At 54.2% G+C, this 22,383-nt stretch overlaps 1 protein-coding gene across 1 annotated transcript; it reads right to left on the reverse strand.

Annotated features, from left to right (window-relative positions):
• Positions 1 to 49: 49 nt before the first annotated feature.
• LOC142881519 (titin-like) lies at positions 50 to 20,425 on the reverse strand. Its single transcript, XM_076015845.1, has 37 exons — positions 20,144 to 20,425; positions 16,872 to 16,975; positions 16,331 to 16,534; positions 15,929 to 16,216; positions 15,737 to 15,822; positions 15,143 to 15,351; positions 14,918 to 15,062; positions 14,185 to 14,385; positions 13,962 to 14,042; positions 12,504 to 12,569; positions 12,152 to 12,416; positions 12,003 to 12,072; positions 11,716 to 11,925; positions 10,555 to 10,697; positions 10,342 to 10,475; positions 10,030 to 10,257; positions 9,687 to 9,928; positions 9,394 to 9,602; positions 9,143 to 9,307; positions 8,892 to 9,060; positions 7,098 to 8,794; positions 6,729 to 7,007; positions 6,322 to 6,588; positions 5,940 to 6,212; positions 5,594 to 5,857; positions 5,239 to 5,499; positions 4,837 to 5,097; positions 4,140 to 4,403; positions 3,206 to 3,466; positions 2,847 to 3,107; positions 2,471 to 2,731; positions 1,859 to 2,000; positions 1,593 to 1,761; positions 1,203 to 1,434; positions 796 to 1,080; positions 604 to 714; positions 50 to 489 (listed from the first exon to the last, which is right to left on the reverse strand). Exons 2-37 carry the CDS (start codon positions 16,960 to 16,962, stop codon positions 293 to 295), a joined length of 8,691 nt encoding a protein of 2,896 aa, XP_075871960.1. The 5' UTR covers positions 16,963 to 16,975; positions 20,144 to 20,425; the 3' UTR covers positions 50 to 292.
• Between the last annotated feature and the right edge of the window lie 1,958 nt (positions 20,426 to 22,383).

Consider the following 22,383-nt stretch of genomic DNA (forward strand, 5'->3'; position numbering starts at 1 on the left):
ATGGATGAGGAATTTTCAGCTCTCTAGTGTGTGAAGGTTTCTCCTGCTCGTGAGCTTGAGAGTTGTGACCCAGAACTCAAAGGTGGAGACTCTGGTCACTGTAGAGAACATGCCTGAAACATTGCCACCTTCATGCAGCCTTCTGTTGGTCCAACAAAGGCTTGAGTTCACGGTCGACTGTTAGTGTGCGACCAGCGAGAACCAGAATGCAAACCAGCAAACGGAAGAAGGTTTGATTTTGCCTGGAGCCTCTGCTTGGTGTGACTTTAGGTGTTGAGCCTGCAGCAAGGTTTTACTCACCGTCGAGATGCAAAGTGGCCAAACATGTGACCGTTCCTGCCGAGTTAGAGGCCACACATGAGTATTCTCCTTCGTGGGCCAGCAGAGCTCCAGAGATCTCCAGCTGGCAGGCGTCGCCACGACGAGAGATCCTGAAGACATCGGACTGTCGGACCTCCCTGTCGTTACAGAACCAGGACATCTGCAGGTCTGGAAGGACAATGACGAAGACAACCGCCGTGTACAGTCACCTCAACCTGAGAGCTTCAGTCAGAGTTCACCTTGAAAACAGACACCCTGAGACGGACAGAAGGAGAAGTCTACCTTCTCCAGAAATGCTGCACTGGAAGTGGGCAGGATGTCCCTCTGAGACCAGGACGTCCTGCATGGGGGCCAGGAGCATCGGAGCGGAGACCCGAGTCATACTGACCACCTCTGGCATTGGAGAAAACACACAAGTCGTCAACAGCCGCACGGTTTGACCAAAATACACACAAACGCCTTTGGGTTTCGTACCTTCCACAGTCAGCAGGGCGGAGCTTGTGTCCTCTCCATACTCATTCCGGGCCTGGCAGCTGTAAACGCCGGCGTCCTCAGGCGAGGCCTCCAGCAGGAGCAGAGTGTGCTCCTGCTCATCGTGGAGGAACTTGTGTTTGGGTCCGCTGAACAGGGCCTCCGAGTCCTTGTACCAGGACACCTGCGGTGGAGGGACCCCGCTCACCAGGACCATGAAGCGGACGGACCTGCCCGAGGTGGCCGTCTGGGGCTGGAGGTGTCTGACGACCTGAGGAGGCTCCGGCACTGGACACAACAAGACCACGCAGGGATCAGTTTCTGCACCGCTTCCAGTGGGACCACAGCAGGAAAACCAACTGGAGCTCAAGGATTGTGAAGGAAGACCAGAGATGAAGCAGGAGACGTACGTCGGATGTGAAGGTTCATGCTGCTGCGGTTCCGGCCGGCTAAGAAGGTGTATTCGCCGGCGTCACTCCGGTAGGATTCGCTGATGGTGAGGCGGTGGAGCCTCTTGATGGTGGTGTAGCTGAACCTCTTCTCAGACTGGAACTGGATCTCCGCCCCGTTCCTCAGCCAGTGACCTTCCACGTCGTCCTCGTTCACCTCAAACTCAAAGGTCGCTCGCTGCTTCTCAACAACCTGCAGAAGCAGAACAACGTCCCTGAGTGTTGCCGGACCTGGACCTGCAGGCCGGAGACCTGGTCTGAAGACCAACCCTCTAGAAACATCTGGGACATTTCAGTAAGGCTGAGGCCTTCAGAGTGCTGATGAGTGAATTCCAGTGTGCACGAACTCACAGCAACGTTCCTGTCAGCAGGTTCTGAGATCTTCACGTCCCGCCCCTCCACCGTCAGGTGACCCTGGGACATGCTGGCCCCGGCCACCGCCGTGTACTGCCCGGCGTCGGACAGACGCACCGACGGCAGCACCAGGCGGTGCAGGAACTTGTCTGAGCTCATCTTGTACCTGCAGGGAACAGCAGTTGACCATGGACGTGGTTGTGATGTTGGGGGTGTGGTTTCTCAGCACGGAGGAGGTGAACACAAACGTGCGCCACTGGTACCTGTCAGACATCTCCAGCTCTTGGCCATCCTTCATCCACATCACCTGGACGTTGGCCTCAGACACCTCACACTCAAAGGTGGCCCTCTTCTTCTCCGTGATCTTCAGATCCTTCAGCTGTTTGGTGAACTCGATCACACGAGCTGCAGCCAGAGGAGAAACCACACCGACAACCTCGTTAGAAATTGACGATGGCGATGTCGTCTACGTGTGCGCTTCATCCGGCCGTCTCTAAAAACCCTGGAGTCCGGTTTATGAGTGCACTGATGTTCATCACCTCACCCACCATCGTCAACTTCTAGCTGAAGCCATGCTGGATGATTAAAGTCTACCAGGCACTTCTCAACATCGTCAATACTCATCATTCAGTTTCTATCTCTGTTCAAACTCAATCTGGAGGCTCCTTCTCCCGGAGTGATGTCCAAGCCTCGTTGCAGTAGTCAGAGCTCGACTCCCCACCAGTGACTCCGCACTTTGTTTTAAAAGTTTGGATTGTTGCAGTCCGGCTTTTGCTTCTACTGACCGGGTCGGCCTTGTGATAGAGGTCTCCATCTCAATGGCTTTCTTATGTGGTTAAGCCAGTTGAGGACTAGCAAAGAAGCGACCATCTCACCCTCCACGTAGACTTTGGCTGAAGTCCTGGCAGAGCCGGCAGCGAAGGTGTAGTCAGCGCTGTCGCCAAAGTGGACGTTCCTGAGGCTCAGGGTGTGAGTCCGCTGCCGGCAGCGAGCCTGGCACCTGTCGGTGGAGCGGATCTCCACGCCGTTCTTCAGCCACCTGTAGGAGATCTCCTCAAAGTTGACGCCCACTTCCAGAGTGACCGTGTCCTTCTCCTGGGCGTTGACGTCCTGCAGTGGCGCCGTCACCACCACAGCTGCAGGGGAAAGACAGAGACTTGCTGTAATAATAATAATGATAATAATAATAATACAAGAAGAAGAAGAAGAAGGAGAAGAAGAAGGAGAAAAGAGTGGGAGGGAGGAGCTTACGGTCGACAGTTAGCTTAGCGGAGACGCGGTCATCTCCGCAGACGAAGGCGTACTCGGCCGAGTCGTCCCGGCCGCAGTCCACCACCTTCAGCTGGTGGACTCGGCCCGTCGCCACCACGCTGAACTTCTCGCTCATCTCCACCCGCTGGCCGTCCTTCAGCCACACGGACGGGACGCCAGAGTGGGAGACCTCGCACTCGAACGTGGCCACCTTGGTCTCTGGGACCACCACATCCTTCAGGGGCCTGGTGACTCGCAGGGCTGCGGGACAGAACAGTGTGACGTCACCAGGCGAGCAGGGAGGAGCCGCACCTCCTCACCGGTTCTGACTGACGGTGCACGGCGCCGAAGACACTCACACTCCACCAGGAGCCGCGCGCTGCACTGCAGATGTCCCACCAGCGCCGTGTACTCGCCCTGCTTGCTGTGGTCCACGTCCTGGACCATCAGTCGGTGGTTCTTCTTGTCGGACAGAATGGTGTAGGACTCGCTGGGCTTCAGCTCCGTGTTGTTGAACATCCAGCGGACGGGGACGTTGTCCTCCGAGATGCCCAGCTCGAACACGGCCGTAGCCCCCAGCAGGGACGTCACGTCTTTGGGCTTCTTCAGGATCTTGATGGCTGTGAGGAAGCAGAACAGAGCCGTGAGGGTTCCTTTGGTTCCGTTTTCTTTGATCTGGTTTCTTTTTTTTTGTTTATTTGTTATTTATTTATTATTTACCCCCCCCCCCCCCCCCCCCAGTATTAGTTTATGTTAATTTACATTCTGTTTATATATAGATGTATATATTTATTTTAATATGTATATTATACAAGTATGTTCATTCTTGACTACACTGATGTATGGTTATTTTTGACACGCTGGTACTCATTATTTAGTCACTTTATTACCCCCCCCCCCACACCTCCCACCCCCCTGCCCCATCCTTGTGGGGCTGACAGTGTGGGTAGTGGGAGGGTGGGTTTATTTTACAGCCGTTACTCTCATTTACAGACTGTTTTGTATAACTGCTAAATTGCTGCAATAAAATATATTTAAAAAAAATTAAAATTAAAATTAAAAAAATAAATGATATATATATATATATATATATATATATATATATATATATATATATATATATTGTATGGTATTGTTTCAACACTTCCAAAATTCCTATCTGTGCTTGACACTTTTTTAGACCTTATGTTGAACTTCCCCACGTGCCACTATTTTAATTTCCCTGCGGTGCAACAAATGAAAACTCTTTGACTCTGTGATCGTCGGTGGGAGACGCCGGTGGCTTCCGCTCACTTTCCACGTTGAGCCTGGCGTTGGCCGACAGCTTCCCCAGCCGGAAGGAGTAGACGGACTCGTCGTGAGAGGTGCAGTTCTTGATCTTCAGGGTGTGGACCGTCCCCTCGCTGCTGATCTGGTACTTGTCCCCGGACGTGATCTCCACGCCGTTCTTGATCCACTGCGCCCCCTTCACGTTCTCGTGGGTCAGCTCCAGGCTGAAGGCCGCGTCCTGGGTCTGCACCACGTTCAGGTTCTTCATGGTCTTCTTCACCTTCACAGCTGTGGAGAGCAGTAGCAGTTACATTCTCACCTGCAGCCACCGAGCTGGAGAACTGCACTCAGTTCTGAAAGCATTCCCTCAAACACCACCGTGGATAAAGATGCAATAAAACATTCAATGTTTCGTAAATAAATTGCAAATCATCCAACTGATGTAAATACTACATATGTGTATAAATATATACATATATATATGTATATATATATATATATACACATATATATATATATATATATATATATATATATTTATACATATATATATATTATACATACATATATATATATATATATATATATATATATATATATATATATATACAAATATAATATTTGTTACTCTTATAATATTTTATTGTATTTTTTTATTCATATACCATCTTCTTCTCGTTGCTCAGTATATGCTACAGGACTCTGCGAGAGCGCCACCTACCCTCCACTTTCAGGTTGGCCGAGGTCTTGGAGGTGGCCACCTGGTAGACGTACTCTCCGATGTCGGTCCCCTTGGTGATGACGATGACGAGACGTCGCACGGCGCCGTCCACCTCGCTCAGCGTGTTGTCGTTGAAGTCGACGGGCTGGCCGTCCTTTAGCCAGCGGCCCTCGGCCACCGGATTGGCCACCTCGCACTCCAACACCGCCGTCTGGGAGTCGGCCACCATCAGGTCCCGCAGGGGCTTCTTGATGGCGCCACCTGGTGACAGAGAGGCTTGTGGGTGAGTGGCTTCTCACCCCCTGCTGCTCTGGAGGGTTCAGCTGCTTTTCTACTGCTGGCTCAAGGACTCTTCTGGAGGTCAAACAGCAGATTGATTGATGGATGGACTGAGGTTGTCACCTGACACGGTCAGCGTGGCGCTGCAGGTCTTCTCCCCAGCAGCGAACGCGTACTGGCCCTCGACGTCCTTCATGGCGTTGACCACCGTCAGGCTGTGCATCTTGTTCTTGGCCTCCATCTTGTGCTTGGCTCCAGCCTTGAGTGGCTGATTCTTGAAGGTCCAGTAGGCGTCGATGCCCGGGTGAGACACCTCCACCTCAAACCGGACATTCTCCGACTCGGAGCAGACCCGGTCCGCCATGGGCTTCACGATGTCGACGGCTGGAAGACAGCGGAGGAACCGTTACAGTTTTGTGTGAACCGTTGTTTCCCACTGGATGGCAGTGGCCAGTGTGACGGTGGGGTCTTCACTCACTCTGAACAGAGAGCCTGCAGGTGGTGTCGGTTCGACCCACCGCCAGGCGGTAGTGTCCCTCGTCAGTGGCGTAAGTCCGGTTTAGAACCAGCCGCTGTTTTGAGCCCTTGGCCACCATTTGGACTCGGTCGCTGGGCTTCAGCAGCTTCTCGTTGTGGAACCACTTGACGGAGCTGATGTCCTGAGCTGAGATCTTGGTCTCCAGGACGGTCTTGGTTCCCTCCACGGTGCTGATGTCCTTCAGTGGGATCAACACGCCGATGGCTGTGAATAAAGAAACATCCGGGTTGGAACCTTTTCTCAGCTTCATCACCTGGAGTAGCTCCAGAACCGTGAGGCTCCTTACTCTGAACCACCAGCTTTGCAGAGGTGGAGATCCCCTGAGCAGGAACCTGGAAGGAGTACGTTCCCAAGTCCTCCCTGACGGTGTCTTCAATCAGCAGTTTGTGGGTCTGTCTGTCGATGACCATGTGGACGCGGTTCGAGGCTGCAACCGGCTGCCCGTTTTTCATCCACGTTCCCTCAACGTGCTCTTGAGAGAACCTGACCTCCATCTGAGCAATGTCCCCTTCACAGACTGTCAGGTCGCTCAGAGGCTGCATCAAGGTCACTGGACGCACTGAAACGTGACGACAAAGACAAAGTCAACATTAAAAAGCCAAAACAAAGCACACGTGGGGGGGGGCGGTGAGGAACCGGGACCACAGCGACGAGGAACACCGTCTCACATTTCATCTTGAGCGAGGCACTCGTCTTGAAGTCGCCCACTTTGAAGGTGTATTTCCCTTGGTCCTCCTTCTTCACCTCCTTGACAGAGAGGGTGTGTCTCCCACGGCGGGAGGAGATGACGTGCTTGCTGCTGGACGAAAGAAGTTTGTCTCCAAAGAACCAACTTCCGTCCGCGTCCTCCCGTGACACCACGCACTCAAACTCTCCAGAGTAGGTCTCTGGAACCTCTGTGCTCTCCAGCTGCTTCAGGATCTCTAGAGGAGCTCCTGTTTGGGACAACGCAGTTACACAGTCAAACACTTTGGTTCTGCTTCAGAGGACCACGTGTGAAAACACCCTCAACGCTGTAACTTTATGTCATGATGGGATTCCTCTGACCACACCGTTCACCGAGTGGCCCACTGACCTTCTACGCTGAGCTTGGCAGTGGTCCTGACGTCATCGTCGATCACCTCGCAGCTGTACTCGGTGTCATCTTTCATGCTGATCATCAGCACAGACAGGAAGTGGACCTTTCTGTCGGAGTGCATTCTGTACTTGTCTCCGGAGAAGATCTCCACGTCGCCCTTCAGCCACCGCACTTTGACAAAAGGCTCGTTGGTCTCGCACTCGAAGGTGGCCATGGTGTCCTTCTCCTTGGCGCTGACGTCAGCCAGCTTCTGCGTGAATGTGATCACCTGTTTGGCTGCGAGGCGACAGAGCAGATGATTGGTTAGTCGGTCAGAAGGAGAGGCAGAGAGAAAGGGTTGGTGAAGCACCACGGACTCATTGTTACCTTGCACCAGCAGGAAGGCGTGGCTGGACGTCTCCCCGGCAGTGTTTGAGGCTTTGACCATGATGCTGGCAGAGTCCTCAGCTCTCACATCCTTGATGACCAGTTCACAGACGTGGTCCTCGGGCCAGAACCAGGAGACGCGCTCCGTCTTCTCCATCTGGACTCCGTTCTTGAACCACTGGCACACGGGATCCGGCCGGCCCACCACCCGGACCCTGAACTTGACTTGGCCTCCCTGTGCGACGGTCTGGCTGGTGATTCGCTCCTGGATCTTGGGTGCCTCCATGCTGGCTGAGAGCTTGACCCTCTCTGGTTTCAGAGCCTTGGCTGAAAGCTTGCGCCGCTCCTCCTCCTTCTTCTTCTCAGCCTCCTCCTTCGCTTTGGCGCGGTGAAGCAGGTCCTCTTTGGTCTTTTTCAGCAGGTCCTCGTAGGACTCATCCCTCTTGCGGGCCTTGAGCTCCACTGCGGTGATGGACTCGTAGTAGCCTTCTTCTGTCCTGCGTTTGAACTTGCCCCTCAGCTCGTCCGACTCCTCCGAGGCCTTCTCGTGGACAATGCGATGTGCTTTCTTGAGCATCACCACCTCCTTAGTCTGAGACTCGTCTGCAACCTTTTCAACTTTGACCACCTCAAATGGTGTTTTTCCAGGTTCCGCAGTAGCTTCGGGCACTTTTGCGTCTGGAGCACGACGAAGGTGGGTCCTAAAGTCCTCCTTCTGCTGGATCTCCAGTTTGACGGTGTGTTCGGCTGAGCCCAGGTTGTTGTCGGCCATCACCTTCACCTCTCCCGAGTCGTAGGACTTGACTTCAGTAATCTCCAGGTAGTAAATGCCATCGTACCGGAGTCGGTATCTCTTGCTTTTGCGGATGAGTTGTCCGTTGAGGTACCAGTTGACTTTGGGTGAAGGGTAACCAGTGACTCTGCAGCGAAACCTGGCCGTGTCTCCTTCCAGAACTCGGACTGGCTCAGGAAGGAGGACAATCTCTGGTTTAAGTTTTTCGGTTTCCTCCTCAGCAGTGACTCCATATGGTCCCCCCTCGTGGGCCATCCGCTCCATTTGGTCCATTCTGTGCACCCCCTTCCTGCCTTCAGGGAGCTGCGATTCTTCCACTAGGCCTTTCTCGTCCTTGACCACCAGAGTTGCAGACGTCTGGTCCACTCCAAACTTGTTGGTGGCTCTGCAGGTGATGACGCCGCTGTCCCTGGCGTAGGCCACTTCGTAGTCCAGGCTGCAGTAGCCAAACTCGTTGACCATGCGCAGCCTGTTGGCGGCAGCGAGGGGTTTGCCATCATGCAGCCACTCCACCACCATGTTGGGGTCGCCGATGGGGGTCAGCCGGCACTCAAAGTGAGCAGGACCGAAGCGCTTCATCCTGATGGAGGTCAGCTTCTTCTTGAACTGGGGCTTCTGCTGCTTCTCTTTGTCGTACAGGTCACCTTCCTCCCACTGGTCCTGGCCGTAGCGCAGGTGCAGCGGCTCCAGCTCGGGCGCCGCAATCTCCTTGGCCTTGTAGGTTCCTTTGGTGATGATCAGCTTCCTTTCTGGCTCAGGTTCAGCAAAGTCCACCTCGACGTTGACCCTGCAGCGTGTGGTGTCTCTGCCAGCCTTGTTGATGGCCGTCGCCGTGTACCAGGCGCTGTCTGTGTTGGCGGCCGACGGGATCTGGAACTTGGCTTCTCCTTTGGTTCCTTCAATCCTGGGGTATTAACGGGAAGGTTTGGGGTTATGGGGGGGCATTCCTCACAAACCTGGAAGTGAACCCTAACTTGAACATTCAATAACAGTTGACATACTTGATGTGTGGGTGCTTGTGTGGGGTGACGATGTCGCTGTTCTTCAGCCAGACGATGTCAGGCAGAGGGTTGCCGATGGCCTTGACCGCCAGCGCCACCAGGGTTCCCTGCTTCACGCTGATGTTCTTCAGCTTGTCGGTGAACTGAGGACGAACTAACGTCTCTTTAGCTGAAAAGAAACACAGAGCCTTGAGAGGTCATGAACTGTTCCCACGTCGCTCTCCTGCAAAGAATGTGGGCTGCAGTCTCACCGTCTACGCTGAGGGTGACGGAGGTGGAGGAGCGTCCCGCCCGGTTCTGGGCGATGACGGTCCACTCGCCCGAGTCCAAGGGTGCGGCCGGGGAGATAATCAGTGACTGCGTACCGTCCTCTTTGATCACAATCTTGTGGTTATAGTCACCCACAACTTGTTGTCCTGGCGAGACAGAAAACATTCCTTCATCGGGAGAAGTTCTCATCTTGGAGACGCAGCCAAAGTAAAGATCGGTCAGTGAAACTCACCGTTGTGGAACCAGTAGGTCTCGGGCATGGGCCTGCCGACCACCTTCAGGTTGAACCTGGCTGTCTGGCCTTCGGAGCACTTACAGGAGGAAGGTTTCAGGACAAACACAGGCTTGTACAGTCTCTCCAGCTGGGCCTCGTCCGTCTCGTCCAGCCGCCGAGCAGGGGAGTGGCTGGGCGAGCGGCTCAGCGACCGAGGCGAGGTCGACCTGCAGAGGGAGGCAGTAGACTTGTCAAGAACCGGGCCGTCCAAACAGCTCGGCAGAGGTCCTCAGACCGACGCGTGTCCTCACCTAATCCTCTGCATGGCCAGCTGCGGCGTGGACCTCTGTGGGGTTCCAGCTGCAGACGGCTCTACGTAGAGCTTCCCCGAGCTGACCGCACTTCCCTTGATGTTTCCCGCCAGCGCCGTGTACACGCCCTCATCTTCGGGCAGCACCACGGCCAGGCGCAGGCTGGCCCGTCCGTCCTGGAGGACCTCCATCTGGTAGCGGTCGCCGGCTTGGATTCGCCGGCCATCTTTGAACCAGGCAATCTGGCACAACCACAAAACACATTAATTCATTCAGGCCCAAGCTGGTCCAGGTCCAGATCTGGGCTACTCGGAGACGGTCGGTAGCTGCTCGGCTTCGGTACCTTCGGCAGAGGCATCCCAGCCATTTTACAGTGGAATGTGACTCCCATCCCTGCGAGGATCCTATAGTTTTTAACAGGGGTGCTGAAGCCGGACTGCACAGCCTCGTCAGGGGTGGCAGTCACCATCAGCTCCCCGTCCTCTGTCACCATCTCCTTGTAGGAGATCCTCATGACGCTCATCTCAGTCTCCTGGATGACCCTCAGCTCAATGGCAGAGAGGTGGAACTCCTGCCGACAGAAGCAGACGTTAGTTAGCGGTGGGCAGGTCCATCAACGTGAAGTCACCTGGGATCTGGCTGGCAGTTAGCCCACCTGGCCAGAGATCACGGTGGTGGTCATCTGTTCCACCATGGTGCGGACCACCGGGGCAACGTCAGCGACTCGGGGCTCCTGCACCGCTTCAGTCACTGTCACTTCCTGTTTCTTCACGTAAGCTTCGTATTCCTCTGCGAGGACAACAGACAGGAGTCAGTGGGTCTCTGGGCGTCGCCGCTAAGGAGGCGGGGCAAGGCGACGGGAACCCACCTTCCTCCAGCAGGTCTGCAGAGGCCGAGACCTCTCCCAGAGGGCTCTTGGCAAACACGGAGTACTCGCCGGCATCGTCGGCAAACGTCATGGAGATCTCCAGCCTGCATTCTCCAGTCTCCTTCTGATGGCTGACTTTGTATCTGATGGACAGCGAGGAGCAGTCAAAAGAGGGGCAGTGTCTCCATCACCCTGCACCCGGAGTCACAGGCTGAGTCCCAAACGCCCCACTAGCTCCCACTACAGGCAGGGCCGTGTAGCCACTACATGGTGACTCAGCCAAATTGAAAAAAGCTTTCAGACACTATCGGTGTCGTTGACGCCGCTGCGGTCCCGTTATTAAAACGTCCCGCCGGCAGGTCCATCGGTTCTACACTACTTTGAGTGATGCATTGTGGGATACATTGAGTGGACTGCATAGTGAATACTGACATTCACTCAGGATTCCAGCACCTCTGCAACATGTGCTGTGTCTCAATTCAGGTTCTGCACCCTTGAGACCGAGTGTCCTCCGTCTGAAGGAAGCGTTCTTAGACTTCCCAGCCTAGAAGGACGGACCAAACCCCGCCTCCCCGGTAACCACTCGGGACGGTCTCGCCTTCGGCGTATTTCCTCGTTTCGTCACCGCCGTTCCCTCCTGCTGGCCAACCCCGGAAGTGACGTTTTTATAGTATCAAGCTAACCATTGGTTCACCATCTAACCATGGCGTTTTATGTGAAATTTAATACTTAAATTTATACGAAGTGTCTTTACCAGTAGATGGCGCTAATTTCAGCTGACTTCCCAGGATCCCACGATGCTTTGCAGCAGCACGCAAAGCATCCTGGGATACAGAAGTGCGCGAAGGATAGTAGCGGTGCATCCTTGGAATGGGCTAAAACGAGTGCGTATTTCCGAGTGCACATTTTGAGCGTCCTAAGCACCCTCGGGAAGTGGGAGGAGCCTTCGCGCAGTGCTTTGAGGCAACTTCCTTTCAAAATGCGTACTTCAAGGACGCAGCACCTGAATTTAGATACAGCAAGCAATGGTGTATATGTTATGTAGTGACTATATATTGACAGTAGGGGGCAGGGCAATGTAGGACCCAGCCACCGCTTGTGATTTCCAGTAGCACTGGTGCTCCACTAGGTGGCAGCCACTCCTGTTCACTCATCACCAACCTATATCCAGTGGTGAGTGGGACGCCGCTCTTCTTCCACAGGATGTTTGGTCTGGGGCTTCCTCCCACCTGGCACTCAAACACTACACTTCCTCCCTCCAGCAGCAGCTGGTGGGCCGGCGTCCTGATGAAGAAAGGTGCGGCAGCGGCGGCGGCGGAGTCGTACTCGCTGACGCTCGCCTGTGACATCGTCTCTGTTTCCTCGGCTTCCCTACAAATGAAGTTTTAACGTTAGTGGCGCTGGGGGACTGGGCCAGGTGGTTTTGGGTTGGTTCTTCAGAGACTCACAGTTTATGGACGGTTTCAATATGTTCGGTCTCGACGGTGACCTCCTCCCTGCTCTCGATGTCCTCGGACACTGCAGCACAAAACAGAGAGAGTTTTTGGATTGGGGTTCTGCCTCAGGTGCCGAGGTGTACCTGGGACGTGCGACTGACCCTGGACCAGCAGGTAGCAGGAGGTGCTGACGGTTCCCGCCTCGCTGGTGGCGGTGCAGGTGAAGCGGCCGCTGTCCTCGGCGAAGGCCTCGCGGATCACCAGCTGGGCCAGTCCGTTCTCGGCACCGTAGCTGATCTGGAAGTCGATGGAGCTCTGGATCTGGAAGTCCTCCCGGAACCACATGACGCTGGGGGCCGGGTGGCCTCCGATCTGGCACTCCAGGGTGACCGACTCGCCCTCCGCCACCGTCACATTCTTCAGACCCTGCGCACCCGACAATAACACGTCTGAACATCGCCCGTCGTGGATCCATTGGACCGCCGTGGGATCAACCGAAGACGTTGGACTTACAGCCAGCAGGGTGGGCGGAGTCACGTCTCCACCTGCAGATGGCACCGCTGCGGCCTCCACCACCACCTGCCAGGTCAGACACGAGTCAAAGGTCACTGATTCCACCGCAAAGAAGCACTTCAGGTCAAAGGGCTAAATCAGCAGCTCTGGTTGGACAGAGCAGAAACCCAATGAGGGTTTGGTCCTGAGTTTGGCTCCTGGCTGGTTTCAGGCTTTTTGACTCCGCCCAAAGCCTTTCAATCATGGACAAACACACTTTCTATGGACAGCAGCATCAGTCCACTGAGACATTGAAGTCTGTTTCAATGTCTTAATTATTCAAGATATTATCATACAGTACATCTATTTCTGTACATACACTGTTTATATTTATATATTTATATATACATATATATGAATTTATGTTTGTCTGTATTTCTCAATTTCAATTTTCAATCTATTTATTTCCTAGTGGCCAGTGTGGAGAATGCGACTGTACTGAATGCCAGTGGTTATCGGCTCAGGACCTTTGAAAAGAGGTCAACAGCGGCCATAAAAGCAACAACAACAGTAAAAAGCAGATCATAGGACGGCAAAGAAATGGGAGAGAGGCAGACCGGGGGGGGCAGCTCAACCAAAGAGAAAAATAAATAAATAAATAAAATCCAAAAGACAAACAAAGTAAAACCAATGAAACTCAGAGAATAAATACGTTCATTAACAGGGAGGGGGGGGGACAGTCAATCCATTAATAAGAGATGTAAGACAGTGGTATAAAGTGGGCGGGGTCAACTGCATCTCTGTCTCTCTCTCTCTCTGTGTCTTTCCAACCCAGCCTAAAGCTCAAAGCAGATGAGCGCCCTCTGGAGTCTGGACCTGCTCCAGGTTTCTTCCTGCAGGGGAGTTCTTCTGGCCTCTGTCGCCCCCTGCTGCTCTGGAAAGTTCACTTGGTTTTCTCCTCATTGTGCAAAGATGATCTGAGACGCTGTGATTTAGTGCTGTGCAAATAAAGGTTGGTTGATTGATTGATTGATTGGTTGATTGATTGGTTGATTGACTGGTTGATTGGTTGATTGGTTGATGGATGGATTGAATGCTGGGAGCGCCCTCATGCCTGTCGCCAGTGAAACCAGAGACGCTGACAGGTTTGTTCCTCTTCCTGCCGAATGAGGAGAACCGTCGACGGAGAGCGCCGATTGGCCGAGCCATCGGCCAATCACAGCAGGGCGTCATTTCAAAGGTTAAGCCGCAGTAAGAGGTTAAAGACCGCGGCCACCAGGGGGAAACGATGGTCAGGCGTGTATTGATTAAGAAGATGGAAGTAGAGAAGACAGGATGGATTAATGAGTGACTTGGATTGGACAGGCGTGAAGTGGGATTAACTCGAGTTAATCGAGTTAATCTTCAGGCGGGCGGGACAAACCCATGTTATGGCTGTTAGCTGGCAGCACCAGCTGGTTAAAGGGCTGCTGCTCTTACCTCAGAGCCTTTAGAGACTTTAGAGAGGGTAAAGTGTGGTGCTGAAGGAAGGTCCACACCAGCGGAGCTGTCTGCCACAGTCTGGAGGAACCAACAGAGTTCACGCCAGCGTTAAAAATCGCCTCCTGCGCCGACTTGAAGAGCACCAGCGAAGCAGCGACCACCCGCTGCTCTGACTGGACCTCAGCTGAACAAGCAGCTTCACTCTACAGTCCTGGCTGACCTGAAGGTGCTGTGCAGTCAGCAGGAGGCCGGCCTGCGCCTTGACTGTAGTCCTGCTGGCGGCCACCAGGATGTCCACCTCCTGCTCCTGCTCCTGCTCCTGCTCCTGCTCCTGCTCCGCCTGCAGGGGTTGGCGGACCCGAGCCAGGTCCACGGCGGCCACCACCGTGGCCACCGCGCCTGCTCTGTGTCCTCCACCGGCCTGGAGACACAACCAGCAGCACACGGAGCCTCAGCGGGACGGCGTAGACACAAGCTGCAGTTCCCTCGGCCCGGACGCTGGTCCGGCACCGGAGCTGAGAGTCCACAGTCCCAGACGGCCGTGACTCTGATCAAAGCCCAGAGTCTGGTGGAGATGATCCCAGGAGCCTCCTGAGCGCTAGCATCAGACTGTTAGCACCAACTTAGCTACCAATGCCAAGCCTTTTTAATGCGTATGTGCTAAGCTAAACTAAGCTAGCCTTCAAAACTTTATAAACCAAAAACAATTTTAAACATTGCTAACTTTCTGCCTCACTTCATAGCTGCTGTTAGCATCCTTTTAGCCGAATGTTGGATGGGCGGGACTTCCTGTTGCCTCTGGAGCACTGAAGGTAAAACTGCTGACAGTGACAAACAGTATTTCTTTTTTTATCTTTTACGATGTTTAACCAAAGCGATTGCAACTGAAAAGAGTCGTAGACAAACAATGCCACTGTCCACCACTAGGGGGTGCCCAAGCTCCACGTCCTCACCTCTGTGACCTTCTGCTCCCAGCGCTGCTCCTGGGCCAGCTGTGTGACGCTGGTGCTCACACTGGTTCTGCTGGTGTAGCTGCTCTCAGACACCAGTTCCCCCTGCTTCCAGGGCGGCAGGACGTCGCTTCCACCCGCCGCTGGCCTGAAGGGAGGGATGGGGAAACGTCACGTCACATGACCTCCCACTCCAGAGAGCATCACATACAAAGAGGCTCCACCCACCTGACAGGTGTGGGCGTGGGCGCCTTGACGTGTCTGACGGGTGAAGGTGACTGGTGGCGTCCGCCGGTCACCTTGGCAACCAGGGACGCCGGTGTGGGGGACTTGGATGTGGGTTTGGGAGGAACTCTGGGCGGAGTCTTGTGAGCCAGCTCGACGCCCTCTACATGCACCTCCATCATGGTGGCAGCCTGGAAACTGGCCTCCATCCTCTGAAAAAAGATTAAGATCATCACAGTACCATCAGAACAACACCAGCAGTGGAGGACCTTGTTGAGTCCCCTGGACCACGTGGACTCCTCAGGGCCAGGATGAGTCCCCAGGTCAATCCTGGGGGCTACGTCGTGTCCCTGGGTCCAAGTTGAATCCCAGGGACCACAACGAGTCCCAGAGACCAAGTTGTGTCTTCAGGGCGAGTCCCCGGGGCCATGTCAAGTCCCTGGGACCACGATGAGTCCCCAGGACCACATCAAGTCCCCACGACCACATCGAGTCCCCACGACCACATCAAGTCCCCAGTACCACGACACGTCCCCAAGACCACGTCGAGGTCCTGCGACCACGCCGTGTATCCAGGACCATGTCTAGCCCACCTACCTTCTCCACTCGGGTCTGACGGGTCTGTGAAATTTCTGACGCTGAAATCACAGTCTTTGTTTTCTTGGCGGGAACGGCTTCTTCACCTGAACACACGAGGACGCCGTCAGTCAGCCAAGACCTCACCATCAGTTTTAACTTGCTAAGCTAGGCTAACGTCGTGTACCCTCAGAGAGGTCGACTGATTCTCACCCTGGACCAGCAGCTCAGCGGTGGAGGTGGCGCGGCCGCTGCTGTTGCTGGCGGTGACAGAATACGTCCCAGAATCCTCTGGGAAGGCCTCGGCGATCAGCAAGCCGTGCAGGTCGCCCTCCCGCAGGATGCGGAAGTCGGCCGAGCTCTGGATCTCGGCACCCTCGCGGTAGAACTTGACGGCGGGGGCGGGGATGCCCGTCACCCGCACGTCCAGCCTCACCTGGCTGCCCTGCCTGACGGTGGCGCTCTGCAGTCTCTGCAGGAAGCTAGGGGGCGCTGTCTCAGCTGGGGGGAATCAACAGAGAACATCAACCAGAGTCCAGAGGTGGCCCGCCGTTCGCTAACCAGACTCAGATGGGCGGCTCAGGCCCGTCCCGCTGCTGGTCTCCGGTCCCTCACCTGTCACCAGGAGCTCCGCGGTGCTGGTGGCCTGACCGGCGCCGTTGGTTGCCCTGACGGAGAAGCGGCCACTGTGCGCGGTGCTCACGGCGGGGATCTTCAGAACAGCGCGGCCGTCGCTGAACGAGATCTGGGCGCCGGGCAGAGCGGCAGCGGACAGAACCTGGCCATCACGGAACCAGCTCACCTCAGGAACCGGAGAACCTGCAGGGGGAAGCAGAGTGGGCGGGTCACTGGCCATGATTAGGAATGTGATTGGCTGAATGAAGGTGGTTGCTGCTACAGTGAGCAACAGCAGGTGGAGGCTGCAGCACTCTGACTGACTGATTGAATGTGGTCGTGGGTTTGACAGTGAACCAGAACCCTTGGACTCTGGGTTCTGGTTCAGTGGACTCCAAAAGTCTTGGACTGGGAGCTCACGTCTTGTCCACCTAACGACCTTCACTGATTATTAGTTTGGTTCTTGGACAATGCTGGACTCTGAGAGACACTTGTGGTCCTCACCAGTACTGCAGTTCTGGGTTCAGTGTGGGCTACTCACCGCTAACTTGAGCCTGGAACGTCGCAGCACTTCCCTCAAGTGCTACGACGCTCTGCAGCGGCTGCGTGAACGTTGGTGCTTGGGTTGACATGATGGGCGGGGCCCTGGAAACAGAGACAAAAGATCATCAGAACCATCCATCAGAACCATCCAACAAGAACCGTCCATCAGGACCATCAAACATCCACCCAAAGTCCAGAAGCTAAATGTGAAAGAAACGACGTGAGGTAAAGTTGAGAGTGGTTCTGGGAAGCAGGTCAGAACCAGCAGCATGTTCGGACCAGGATCCAAAAGCAGCAGCCTGTGACCAGGAGCCACCAGCAGCAGCCTGGGACCAGGAGCCACCAGCAGCGGGTGAGGCCAGGAACGATCCCACACACCAGCTTCAGAGGAACTAACTAAGGCCCCGTTCACACCAAGACCATGGGAACCAGTGAAGGCGCTGTGAGTTGCCTCCAGGGGGCGGAAGAGGGAGAAGAAGACCTGGGGAACGAGGTGCCTGCAGAAGTAACAATATCTATACATCTACCTATATATATACATATATATATATATATATATATATATATATATATACATATATATATATATATATATAGTATCTATATATCTATCTACCTATCTAGTATCTATATATCTATCCAGTCTCAGGGATATCAGCACGTGGTTCAGGCAGGAAGTCAATGATCTGCTTGATTTTCAGATTAATATACAGTGTCGTTGTATTTACTTTTCACACGTGCTGCTGCAGTATTTGACTGTGGAACGTCAATGTGACGTCACTGACTTCATCACTGTTGAGTTCAGCTGTCAATCAATAATCAGTAAACAATGATGAACAAATTACAGGTAAACTTTAAATACCTGCATTGTCCAATTCCAGCAGTTTGCTTTATTATTATTATCATTATTATTATAATTATCATTATCATTATCATTATTATTATTATTATTACTATGACTTAATTTCTCTTCCACACAGCACAGTTCGGTTCGGTTCGGTTCAGGCCAGACTTCAGTTTCTCTGTTGTTTTCCTTGAAAACTCTCCAAACTCCCTCCTGGGTTGTGGCGCCACCTGGCGATCCTGGTGTGAACTGGTCAACACACTGCAGACTGTCAGCGTCAACCAGCCACAACAGCGGCAGCAGCATCGCGGACCAGTTGGACCTCCACCTGGCGTGACAGTGGAGCACGAAGACTCACAGCTCCACTGGGGGTCGAGCCACTTCCGGTTCGCTGCCGGTGAGGTCATCGAGGGCTTCCGGTTCGCTGCCGGTGAGCTCGTCGAGGAAACAAATCACTGTTGTTGTGTTTATTTTCACTTTGCACTCAATCCAAGAGATCCGTGTGCAGTTGTCCACTGTTGCACGCACGCACGCACACACGTTGTGTATTTATGTTTTGCTTTGTGTGTGAAAATAAACACCACAGAAGCGATTTGCAAACCTCCTGTTTCACTTCTATTCCAGTTGAATTGTTTCTTCCCGTGGCTCGGCAGACTGGGATACTGGGCCAGAACCAGAACTTTCTCCCAGTCGGTGTCATCACAGAGCTTTTGACGCTTCGTGTTGCAAAGTTCAACTTTATGTTGTTGTTTTTTCTCGCCGTCTTTTCAGTGAGATTTTTGCTGCCTTCCCCGTGACGCTAATTTTAATTAGCCGAGCTGCTACCTCCGCCGTGCGCGAACTCTTCTTCTTCTCCTTCTTCCGCCTCCTGGGCGTGAACGCACAGCGCCACACTAGGCTCGGCAAAAATACTGCAGCGTTTCCAGTCGTATTGCAGCATCTCCGTGCAAGCGGGGCCTAAAACACTCAGAGAGGCTCCTCCCCTCAGACTAAACCAACCAATCAGCAACACAGACGCTGCAAAGCTTCGTCCAGCTTCCAACAAAATTCTGTTTTGCTGCCGAAAACCAAGAACCATCAGAGACTAGGACAGTGTGTGTGTGTGTGTGTGTGTGTGTTTGAGATTGAGTCACTGATGAAAAAGCTCCACATGGTTCATGCAGAATTGATCCAGAACCAGAACTGGGCCGCAGGACCGGGCCAGGCCAGACACACACACACACACACACACAGTCAGCAGCTGTTTCCAGTATCTGCAGACACTGAACTTTCACGTGGACGCAGCTATTAATGTCGGGGGCGGGGCTTGTGAGTGACGGGCAGCAGCAGCTGCTGATGGACCTTCAGCGAAGCCTCCAATTCACCGCTGACTGCGACAAACTCCAGCCTGACTCACTCAATCTGTGTTTCTTCACATCAATAATCAAACTACTTCAAACTCCAGGTTCTTTACGAGGGTTCCTGGAGTAACGCAGCGGCTGAGGAGGTCAGAGGTCAGAGAGGAGCCTGGAGGTTCTGGTGTTCATGTAAACTTCACATCTGCCTGCTGAATAATCGATCAGTCGCTATAAACAGTCAGCAGGCCTCATATTGATGACGTCATCGTGCTGACGATGATGTCATCATCAACCCAACTGACGCCTCAAAGTTCTCGTCTGAGAGCTCGGCCTCAAAAAATCTGACGAGGCAACGTGAGAGAGAGAAATCACAACTCTGCCCCCTGCTGGAGCTCAGCTGGAACTACAGGCTGCTGTCACACGAACCAGACCAAGCTGGACCATCACTGCCTGTCACATGACCCGTCACTCATCACAAACCCTAAAGAACACATCCACAGTCCCAGGAGGAAGCACCGGGTCCAGAAGAACCACGTTCTGAGGAACCCCCTGGTTCTGAAGAACCTGGCCTGATCAATTACTGATCACCAGTCAACAGCGTGTATGTGTGTGTGTGTGTGTGTGTGTGTGTGTGTGTGTGTGTGTGTGTGTGTGCAGCGACACATATGGCAGCAGACAGAAATAGCCGGGGGGGAGGGGCCGGGCCGGGCTCTTGATTGACAGCTGCATGTGTGACCTGATGCTCTGCAGCTGATTCCCTTAAAAAGCCATCAGCCTGCTGACGGAGCTCAGCTGCTATTCTGGGACGTCTTCCGATCTGGACAGAGCCAGGCCGGCCCAGGACCTCCAGCAGGACTGCACGGTGGTCCACAAACACCTCAACATGGTCCACAAACACCTCAACGTGGTCCACAAAGTCCTCAATGTGGTCCACAACCTCTTCAACGTGGTCCACAGAAACACTTCACATTGGTTCAAAACTCCTCAACTCGGTTCCAAAAAACTCCTCAACTCGGTCCAAAGCTGCCCAGCTGGACCAGCAGGTGTGTGCGGACCAGTAGACAGACGGAGAGGCAGAGCGGGACTCACCGTCAGCGTGCTGGGCCCGAGTCCCGGGGTCCGGTTGTGCTCTCGGACCCTCGGCTCCAGGACAGAAGCTGTGAGCGTTGCTGAAGACTCGGTCCGTCCTCGCTGTCCTCCAGGCGAGGCTGGAATGCTCCAACTGCTCAGGACGGCCCACAGGCCGCCACCCCCTTTATACCGTCACCGCCCCCCCCCCCCCCCCCTCCCGCCAGGGCTGGCCCAGGGGCATCATGGGTAGTGGCAGCCATCTGTGAGGAGCTGGTGGGGGCAGGAGGTCTCACCTGGACCAGGAGGCCTCTGCAGAACCACAGGGGGTCTCAGACCATCGATCCGTCGATCCGTCGATCAGCTGATCAGAAAACACATTGTTGGAGGGAGTCAGCTGACCAGGAGGGGGAGGGGCCACAGACCGGCCGTGTCACACAATCCCACCCCCCTTCCTCACACACACACACATGGGGTGTTACACCACAGCAGCCCACACACACACACACACACACACACACACACACACACACACACACACACATGCGGGTGTTACACCACAGCAGCCCACACACACACACACACACACTTTGGTAACACTGTTTGGTAAGCGTCTCTCAGCTGTCAATTATCCATCATCCCGCCTTCCAAAGACAAACCCCCACCAATCAGAGAGCAGGAAAACAAACGTTACAATTATTTTGATCATTAGTTTAAACATCCTGGTGGTCCTGGTGGGTTCTGGTGGGTCCCACCAGAACCCACCAGAACCCACCGGGGGCCACCAGGACCACCAGGACCAAACAGGACCCACCAGAACCACAAGGACCAGCAGAGGAACCAGGACAACACCACAGCCCCTTCTGACTGGGCTCATCAGAACCAGAATCTCTCTATCTCTTTAAAAAGATGTGTTGTGTTGTTGTGAATTCACGCACATAAAACCTTCATTATTGTTCATTCAAAGAAACCCAGCTAAAAGCAGTGAGAGCAGTTGGGGTGGTGCCCCAGCGCCCCCTACTGGCCAGCCACCGCTGAGAGGAGGGCATGAAGAGACGGAGCCTCGAGTCCTGGTCAGAGTCAAATTCAATCAAAATGAAGAGACACAATACATTTAAAGCAGCCGCAGTCATGAAACAGGTGTGGTGGGGAAGGCGGTGCTGGAGGATTGTGGCTGCTTCAGGCAGTGGTGCAGTCTGGCCACCAGGTGGTGCTGTGGTCCTTCAGCCCTTCACCGGTCCTGCTGGTTTTCCTGCATTGAGCCCTGATGACGTCATCAAGCCGTCCGCTCACCAACTGTCGTCAGCTGAACACGGTCGCTGCACTGGCACTTACCGGCCAGCAGAGGGCGGCGCTGCACCGCTCACTCACTTGACTCGGAGTTTCCCAGTGTGGTGAGAGTGAGGGTCTCTCTCTCTCCCCCTCTCCCTCTGTCTCCCCCTCTCGCTCTCCCCCTGTCTCTCTCTCCCTCTCTCTCCCCCTGTCTCTCTCTCTCTCTCTCTCCCCCTGTCTCTCTCTCTCTCTCTCTCTCTCTCTCTCTCCCCTGTCTCTCTCTCTCTCTCTCTCTCCCCCTCTCCTTCTCTCTCTCCCTCTCTCTCTCTCCCCTGTCTCTCTCTCTCTCTCTCTCTCTCCCCCTCTCCTTCTCTCTCTCCCTCTCTCTCTCTCTCCCCCTGTCTCTCTCTCTCTCTCTCTCTCCCCCTCTCTCTCTCTCCCCTGTCTCTCTCTCTCTCTCTCCCCCTCTCCTTCTCTCTCTCCCTCTCTCTCTCTCTCCCCCTGTCTCTCTCTCTCTCTCTCTCTCCCCCTCTCTCTCTCTCCCCTGTCTCTCTCTCTCTCTCTCCCCCTCTCCTTCTCTCTCTCCCTCTCTCTCTCTCCCCTGTCTCTCTCTCCCTCTCTCTCATTGTCCCTGTCAGTTAATTGGCCATCTGACTGACGGTTGATTGACAGACAGGAAGTGGTGCTTCACCACCACTTCCTGTGATTCAATGCAGGAGCGCCGCCCTCTAGGGAGCTGGCATCAAACAACAGCAGCGCGTTGCTAATTGGCTGGATTAACTGGGGCTAATCACTATGCTAATGTTTACCTGAGGGGGGCGCCGCCTGGAGGGCCTCTCATTGGCCCAGACCAGAGGGGATGTGAGCCGCTGCCAGTGTGCCTGACTGAGGGCAGAGAGCATCATGGGAAATGTTCTGTCGACCAGCTGACAACGAAACGCTGGCAAAGAGCGATGCTAAGCTAAGTGAGTCGCTAATGTTAGCGTTAA

The sequence above is a fragment of the Nelusetta ayraudi genome, unplaced genomic scaffold (assembly GCF_046127955.1).
Source record: "Nelusetta ayraudi isolate G7.1 ecotype Tasmania unplaced genomic scaffold, CSIRO-AGI_Nayr_v1 ptg000200l, whole genome shotgun sequence".
NCBI classification, from domain to species: domain Eukaryota; kingdom Metazoa; phylum Chordata; class Actinopteri; order Tetraodontiformes; family Monacanthidae; genus Nelusetta; species Nelusetta ayraudi.